The 9,067-nt window shown below is 40.1% G+C and overlaps 1 protein-coding gene across 2 annotated transcripts in view; it reads left to right on the forward strand.

The window, feature by feature from the left end:
- Positions 1–8,562, forward strand: part of TNKS (tankyrase) — a 180,694-nt gene extending 172,132 nt beyond the window's left edge. For both annotated transcript variants that reach the window (XR_004347856.1, XM_032618357.1), the window contains exon 27: positions 2,526–8,562. Coding sequence is in view for 1 of the 2 variants with exons in the window: in XM_032618357.1 (XP_032474248.1) it covers positions 2,526–2,612 (87 nt within the window). In the remaining variant the exon portion in view is untranslated. The remainder of the gene's footprint in view (positions 1–2,525) is intronic.
- The last annotated feature ends 505 nt before the right edge of the window (positions 8,563–9,067 follow it).

Here is a 9,067-nt window from a genome sequence, read left to right on the forward strand (position 1 = left end):
AAAAGTGGCTGTTGAATCTTTTCTTTTAGGTACTTTAAAAATATGCTCTATGCTTTTATAACCAGCATGGGTTTAAAGTAAGACTTGACAGGAAATCATGTTTGTTGGTCTATCCTGGGCCCTTCTAGTACTGCAGTTTAGTAATTCCCTTGCCTTAAATCCCTCTGGACTTTGATGTGATTAATTCCTATCTCAGTCGGTACACAGAAGCAATTCAGTAGCCTAGTCAGTAGGAACCAAGAGATAAGGACCTGTAAGTCATTCATACCATTAGCATCTTAGAATCTGCCTAAAATTTACATGTGTTAGGAATCTCCTAAGATAGTGTACTACCAAAATTCACATGCTTGCATTACCAATCCCTTTGCTTAAGCAACATATCTGCAAGCAAAAGGATGTATCATACAAAGTATCATAGATATTAAATGTCATTGGGACAAAAGGAAGTAGGAGTGGGCTTCACACTCTTTTTTTTTTTTTTTTTTTTTTGTGGTACGCAGGCCTCTCACTGTTGTGGCCTCTCCCGTTGCGGAGCACAGGCTCCGGACGCGCAGGCTCAGCGGCCATGGCTCACGGGCCCAGCTGCTCCGCGACATGTGAGATCTTCCCGGACCGGGGCACGAACCCGTGTCCCGAACCCGCGTCCCCTTCATCGGCAGGCGGACTCTCAACCACTGCGCCACCAGGGAAGCCCCTCACTCGTTTTTGACACTTAGCACATGCTCACCGGGGTTAGTTTTAAATTCTTCTTTTTCTGTCTGGCTTATCTTCCCAAACAAATGGGAGACTTCTTGACAGCAGGGTCCATATCTTACCCCAGAGTGCTTTGTATGCACTAGATGCTCAATATATGTGTATTGGTGATGAATAGATAATTTTCTTGACCATCAAACTATCTGGTTGATTAACCAGTTTTTTTCCATTTTTCCACCAGTTTTTGAGCCTTCCTAGATTCTTTATACCCGACTCTAGAATTAGCAATAGATAGCTAACCTACCTTGTAACTAAAAACTAAAATACAGTTTAAAACCATTTCAACAATTAAGCAGTGTTCACATTATAATAAAATAAAACTACAAACTATTTAGTTATTGCGCTCCGGATTGGAAAGTCAGGAGTAATGAGGATTGTCAGTCTTAGTTATTCCAACTACGTGTACTAAAGATGGAAACCATTGCTGTTTTTAAGTCAAACCAAAACAGACTGGAATTTTGGAAAAGAATATTATGAGTGATAATGGTTCCTTACATGAATAGAAACAGTTATAACTTTTCAAAACATATGTACATTTTTTGTTTTTTTAATCCTTACTGAGACCTCTTCAAGAAGAACTAGTCTTTGATGAATGAGAATAATAATAGTTAACTAACACAAACTAGATTTTTACTATGCCAAACCTATTCTAGGATCTCTCTGTTTAATCCTCACAAAAATCTTGGTGTTGTTACTGTTCCCATTTATAAATGAGGAAAGCGGAGGCACCTGACATGTAACAGTTTCTGCAGAGGTGTAAAATTATAAAGAAATAATTCAATAAATCTATCACATGTTCATTTCTGCATTTTAACTATTAAACAGTCCAGTTTTTTTATCCTTCATTCTTTCCATTATCTTACTCTCTCTAGGTCAGCATTCAGCAAATTATTTGGGGGCCCCAAAACACTTACCTCACCAAAGAATACTATTTTTCACCCACAGACCACTCTGAAATATTGAGTCGAGTCTTATCATTATGTTAGAGTTAGGGGTGACAGGTTCCTAGGTAGTGTACATGGCTTCACCCTGCCCCCCTTCCAGCTGCCTTTGTAGGGATTTCTGGTTTGTCACCACTTCCTGGTCAGGCTTCCTCTTCCCACCAAGAAGTGCTCTTCCCACTGGTAAGCACCGAGCCTTCGGTTTTACTACAAGAAAGAAGACACAGAAGAGGAGGGAGTACAGGGGGTGGAGGCTCTTCATCAGAGTCATTTTCTTTCCTGTAAAAATTGTCTTTAACTAGTCAACTTGTAAAAATCACCTCCAAACTGTTGCCTCTGAGTTACTGGTGACTCAGCACACGTTGCCTTTCTTCCTCCTCACTCAGTGGGTTACATCATCATCTATGATTAATTTGAAATCAGTTCAGTGAACTATTCTGTCATGTAACAGACTTTTCCTGAAACATGCTATGTGATGGCACTACGCTAGGTGCTGTGAGAAAGAGATTTTTTTCTTGCCTGAGTTTTCCTGTTTATGGCATGTGGCTCTCTAGTGAGGGATAAATACAGTGTAACCATTTTACAGTATCCAAAAGTAGAAATAACATTATAACAATTCTAGGATTATAGGATTTACACAGGTTTATATACAGATGTGGAGGCGGACCTCCTAACTGTCCAGGCACCTGTGAATTAGCTGACCTTCGTAGGCTCTTGGGTGTACGTAGAGTATGGGTTATGATCAACAGCCTCTGAGGCTTCCACGTTAAGTCGGGCTTTAGTATTTTAGCTGCCCAGAGGGTGATGTGTTTTGCTTCCTGTCCTTTCCAGGCATACCCAGAGTATCTCATCACCTACCAGATCATGAAGCCGGAAGCTCCTTCACAGACCACGGCAGCTGCAGAGCAGAAGACCTAGTGAATGCCCACTGGTAAAGGCCAGATTGGATTTAAACCTGGGACTGGATGACAGTGGATTGTTTTCAACAAAATCAATATTCTATAAATCCGTGACAGCCTAGAAATAAGCTGTTTGTCTTTTATAAAGCATTGCGATAGTGATGAATATAGTATGAGTAACTGATACATACTCAACTGCTACTGTTCCCTTTGAGGAAATGTTTACAGGGGCGGCCTTTTAACATATCTCAGGCTCATTTTCATTGTAGTTATCCATTGCTAAGACAGGATTGCTTCAATCTAGACTTGGAAAAAAAGAAAACATAACCAGTACTTTCCCAAATGTTCACAATTCACACACTACATTTGCTTTGCTATATATGGCGCGTGTATATAGTAAATATACACATATGACAGGTTCATTTTTCGTTTTTTCTGAACACTCATCGTTCACTTTTTTTTGCTATCGTTGTTGTTGTTACTTTGAAAATGAGCCGAGCCTTCTTGAGGATATTTTGCACAAAGTCACACTGACTAAAATCACTAGTGATGTAACCCAAGCTTCTGGCTGAGCAAGGCTTAGTTTCCACTTTTTTTTTTTTCCCACTGATTTATTTTGTATCTGTACTTCTTATCAACGTAAACTGAGATGGAAAGGAAAAACACCACGTTTCAGTTTCCTTTTATTGATTGGCCAGTCTTACAAGGGAAAGGCACAAACATCAACCTGATTTAGGAGCTCCCAAGTTCAGAGCAGTCGAAGCCAATGAGAGCCACTCGCACTTTCCAACTCAGGCCTGCCTCCGACGTGTTCAGGACGGTGCTGGAGGGCCAGGAAGAGCCCAGCCAGCGAGAGGCTTGAGTGATGCTGTTGTGACGTTCAGAGGGGAGACCGCCAGGGAGGCCTGTGAATCCAGGAGAAGCAGCATTACGACACATGAGGGGCCTGTGGTGCGATAATAGGACCGCAGAAAAGGACAACGAGGGCTCCTCACAGAAAACACGACTTCTCTCCACTTAACCCGCGCCACCAGAATTGTCGCCCCCAAAATTAGCTGCCTTATTTCCAAATTCAGTGGAATTATTGTACTGCATTAGAGTCTCAAAACAATTACCTTATTGTTTCTCTAGTTTAGAAAGCTGGGATTCAAATCCTGTGTAGTCACTAGATAGGCACAGATGCAAGAACTTTTCTGTTTACTCCAGATTTGGGGTTTATTTTGAGTGAGGTGCTTCCGATAGTTTGTGTAGGTCCCTGCACTAAATTTTTGAACCATTTTCTCAAACTTCTTAGTAGACAAGGAGAACAAAAATGGAAACCAAAGCTCTTTCAGTTACTTTTTAAATGAAAGTGGAGAAGTAACCATACTGTTCCTTCCTGAAGTCGCTACTTTGTTTTGCTTTTTCTCTCAACATTTGTCAAGCGCACATTGTTACTTGTAAAAAATTATCCATTACAGTTCTCACGCTTGCCCTTTTCACCTTAACTGAATATTGAATTAAGTGCATTAACTTACTTACTTTGACATGCTATGCGTCTACTCAGCTTCGAAGCAAAAGTAACATAAATGTGATGGAAAAACAGTGTGACGCAAACTTGCCATTTCAACTTAAAGTCCTGAAAACTAACTTGCTTGTTTGTTCTTTAATACAGGCTGATTAAGCTGTGACCTCATTTAATCTCCTGAGGAAAAATAAAATGGTTACATGCAAAGATTCTAGAATAGGCTCTTAAAATATACATTTTGCTTTCCTTTTGGCTTGAGTCCAATGCTAGAACTAGACATCGGGAACTAGTTTTGAGTTTTATAGCTGAATCTTGCATGGGTCCTCAAAATTAAATCAAGAATTAGCCTCAGTTGTTGCTTCTATTGAAGTTTTAGTGACCCAAGCTGGGTGTTTGTGTCTTGGCTACTTGTTTAATAGCACTAGAATTCCACATGAAGCTCTCAAGTTTGATATCCATTGAGGGCTTTTTTCCTCCCTTCCTTCTTTTTTGCTGTGTGTAACAGTGGGTTGAAGGAATTGGCATCTGTGTAGTTTTCAGTAGCTGTGAAAGTGTATATTACTTGCCTCCCCAATTAGATATAGTTTAAAATGGTAAACACAGCTGTGATTTTTAGTTAAATAAAAGGGTTAATATGGTATAGATCCCAAAAGCTTTATAGCTTCATTAAAAAGATAAGCCACTACCCAACTGTGGTTATATGTTATTTCCATCATACTAACTAGATTAACGGATGTGCCAGTTTTAAACTTCAGCCTTACACTTGAGAAGGTAAACTGTGGTTCAGTATTTAAACCGCCAATGTTACGTATCTGATGTTCTGTGTGCCAAGTAAAGGTACTGTGTGTAAGGAGGACATTTGCTGTGCTTCTTGTCTCGTAATGATTCAAGTATATAGTAGTTCTTGAAAGAATGTGTACATATTATTCATCTGCTGAAGAGAATGAGTTCATTGATGTCTCACAGGAGCCAAATACATTTTTTCAAAACTTGAAAACCAAAGGTCATCATGAGTGCATTCAAGTTAGCAAAAGTTGATTGCGTTTGGAATTTCCACCCATAGCAGTGTGAAAAACCCTTTGGAACTCAAAAGCATGGCTTTAAGTTAGGCTAAAATGCACTTAATTTCTTGCGTACACACTGTATAGAAACACTAGCAAGTGAGGACTTCCAGTGTGGCCTCCCCTGAGTGGCCCCTCTGTTTCCCAAACCATATAGAAGAGAGAATCCAGACGCCTCCACCTTTTCCACCACAGGTCTGACATCAAAGGGCTTCTAGACCTGATGGCCCAGTTTGCTAGCTATTGGCATCAGTTAAGTGCTCTGGACTGGACACTTTCTCCTTGTACTTGGCCTCCTTCCCTTTTCCCCAGATTGCTAGTCTGGAATTATAATTAGCTCCAGCAATTACCTTTGACCCCTCTCATTTTCCTCCTTTCTCCATCTTGAGTCTTGCATATGGCGACCGTACCTCTGTATCCACTTCGCAACTAGAACTGGGTATTAAGCCTCATGTGCTCTGCTCGGAAGATTCTGCCACTTTGTCAACAAATGACAGCATGGAACCCAGAGTTTTAATTCTATGCAAAATAATAGCAGTACAACCAGGATTCTTCCTTACCTTTTCCTTCTTGGAATTTGGAATCTCTAGCTTTTCAGTAACATAAGTAGAATAAACAGTATTAGGATGTTTTTGTGAAATGGCACCCTTGTGCTCGTTTGAACTTGATGTTAGTGGCTACAGTAATTTCCCTTTGCTCTCAAAATAGCGAAGTGCATTGATATATGCAGAGAAATGCCTGAATGTGGCAAATAAAGTAATATAGATGAATATTCTATTATTATAGCCTTTATACAAAAAAATAAACTTTTGGTGTATGCTGGAAGACAGCATTAGAATACAATGAGTTGTCTATGTTTTTCTCTATTTCAGTAAGTCTCCCACCTGCACAAAGGTTATTGGCCACTGCTTACCCTCCCTTTTTTTTTTTTTAACATCTTTATTGGAGTATAATTGCTTTACGATGTTGTATTAGTTTCTGCTTTATAACAAAGTGAATCAGCTATACATATACATACATCCCCATATCCCCTCCCTCTTGCGTCTCCCTCCCACCCTCTCTATCCCACCCCTCTAGGTGGACACAAAGCACTGAGCTGATCTCCCTGTGCTATGCGGCTGCTTCCCACTAGCTATCTGTTTTACATTTGGTAGTGTATATGTGTCCATGCTACTCTCTCACTTCATCCCAGCTTACCCTCCCTTTTAAAACGTGTGCACCTTCTGGATTTCTGTAATTGCTTTCAAACAGAGATGGTATGTATTTTTAAGCACCTTTCCCCCAGTGTGTCCAGATCCCATTTGTATGATAATCTGTGATAAACAGCCTTTTTTCTGTGTTTTCTGTTGGGCAGTTATCTTGCATAGAGCTATAGATTTTAGTCATTCAGGCAACACTCAAAACTGACATAAAGATAGGGTTTCATGTGTCAGAAATTTACTTAAAGACTGAAGTTAAACTTCTTTGTTGTCAAATCAGTGACAGAGAAATGAAAAGACAGTGATTGTGAAGATAATATTTGCACTTTGGCTGGACACGTCTAGCACAAGAAAAGGAAATGCATTTAAAAAAAAAAAAAAAAAACACCCTAAAAAGTGAGGCTTCTTCAGATACTTTGTGAGTTCTGAAATTAATAGACACTCTTTCTTCTTAAGAAAGCCTTAACTATGGCAGAAACTTTTTAACCTTTTATATCCTAATAAATACAGAGTTGTAATTCCATTTCTCAGTGTGTGAAAGGTGTCACCGAGTTGGGTGTATCTCCATGTATCTCACACCTGGTAGGCGTACTTAATGAGAGTCTGTTTCATAAGTAAGCCTCCTTTACGTGCAAAGGAGCTGAGAGAATTGATCCACCCCAATTTCTCTACATCTGAACTTCCTCAGCTACCAAATCTTCTGGTTCAGAGAAATGCTAGAAAGATTTTGAAACCCATTAAGTTTTGTGCACGTGGGGATTGGCAACAACTCATAAAGTGATACCATGTAGAATTGGGGTGTTGCACAAGCTGATTTTTAATCATTTTAAAATATAAACCAAAAAAAAAAAAATATAAACCACGGTGATAAGTGAAAAGCAGTAGGAAACTAAAGATTTTATATACTAAGACCAAACGTGCTCACGATGTGACCGGTTTTAAACGTCTGCCAGAGGGTTGTGCCTCCTTTGAAATAACGTTCACACAGTAGAGATGATTGCATTCTGACTCTTCGTTCTTTCGTGTTTTCTTTTGCGACTTACACTTTCACGTCTCCACGCGCAGCCCACCACCCATCTTTTCAAACAGATTTCTCATGCTCTAGAACGCAGAGTGTTCGGTTATTTTTCATCTGTCGGCCCTTTTTTGCAGGCAGCCCTTGAAGCCCCTTGTTGATTCCTAGCATTTGCAGAGAAATGTAGTTAAACCCTGGTAGGGGGGTGTCTCTCCCACACTCCCAGGCCCCTCCCAAGGTTCAGGATGAAAAACTAGAGTACACAACCGTAAAAATTAGAAAAGAACCAAAATCTTTAAGGCTAATAGCCTAGACCTAGAAGATGACCTTGACTATATAACCATTGTATTCATTACACAGAATATTTAAACTCTTCATGTGCATAGAATACCTGCCTCTGCTTTCACTGTGTCAAGCTCACCCTGTCTATGTGGTAGTAGTATTTGTCTGATACCTACGAACTAAAAAGGTACTTTTATCAACAAGGTTTCTCAAACACATTACAAAACCAGCTTTGAGGAAATCTAGAGTGTTTCCTGGCAACAGCATTTGGAGTAGTAACTGTATTTTCTCATTGTGATCTTGGTCTGTTTACGTAACCAATGTAGTGACTCTTTGGTTCATCATTGGTGGTGTTTTCATTTGTAGTCTCTGTGTGACCCACCAGTGGCAGGGTGTCCCAAGCCCCTTTCCTTTCCTTTTTGCATTTGTCTTTTTGTAGAATTGCCAGATAAAATACAAGACACCCAGTTCAATTTGAATTTCAAATAAACAAATAATTGTGTCTCTTAAGTATGGTTCATGCATTATTTGGCATATATTTACTGCAAAAAAAATATTATTTATCTGAAATTGAAACTTAACTGAACATCCTAGGGGTTTTGGCTTTGCTTTGTTTTGTTTTACTGAATCTGGCAACCCTATCGATTTGGTTGTGGAAAATCGCTTTCAGCATGTAAATTCTTCTAGATTTCACCATCTTTCACGTGGAATGGCACCTTTTTTCCCCTCATCCTCTACTTTCCAAAAGAGGGCATCAAGGAATTCAACCTGCCTGCATGGTGGGTTTCTATTTAAGGCATCTTTATGATTATATTTAACCAGTAACTGTGCTTTGGCTAAATGTCTAACTTACAGTACTTGTAATTGTTTAATATTCAATAAAAGCATTTTTAAAGTTTACTGTATGTGGGTAGCAGTTAGCTCTGAAGCGTTTTCATTTGCCTGTTTGTTCCTTTCAACCTGACCAACCTTAACGCAAATGACCTAAAACTGTCGGAAAATACGAATAACAGCTCCCTCTCATCTTCCTAGTGAGACCTGTGTGAAGGGCCTTAACCTCACCTCTGAGCCCACATGGGAGTCACTGAAATACAGCACTAGCAGGAGAAGCACAGCTGCCTTTTAGAAACATCTCCGCAGCGAATAACACCGACTCCCAGGGCAGCTTGAGGGGCAGCAAACTCCTATCCCTGCCCCCCTCCTCCTATCATACTGGGGAAGGGGGCAGGGAGCGGACTACCTGCCTGTGATGATACTGCCTTGGTTGTTGGGCCTCGTGTTAGAGGCAGCACACCCTATTAACAACACTTGTAAACCTTTATCATTGGGCACGGTTCACTTTCCTATTACTTTATAATCATAAGACAGTACAGCGGGCCTCCAAGCTGAAGGAGGACCTGGCATTTTATT

The sequence above is a fragment of the Phocoena sinus genome, chromosome 21 (genome assembly GCF_008692025.1).
Source record: "Phocoena sinus isolate mPhoSin1 chromosome 21, mPhoSin1.pri, whole genome shotgun sequence".
Lineage (NCBI taxonomy): Eukaryota > Metazoa > Chordata > Mammalia > Artiodactyla > Phocoenidae > Phocoena > Phocoena sinus.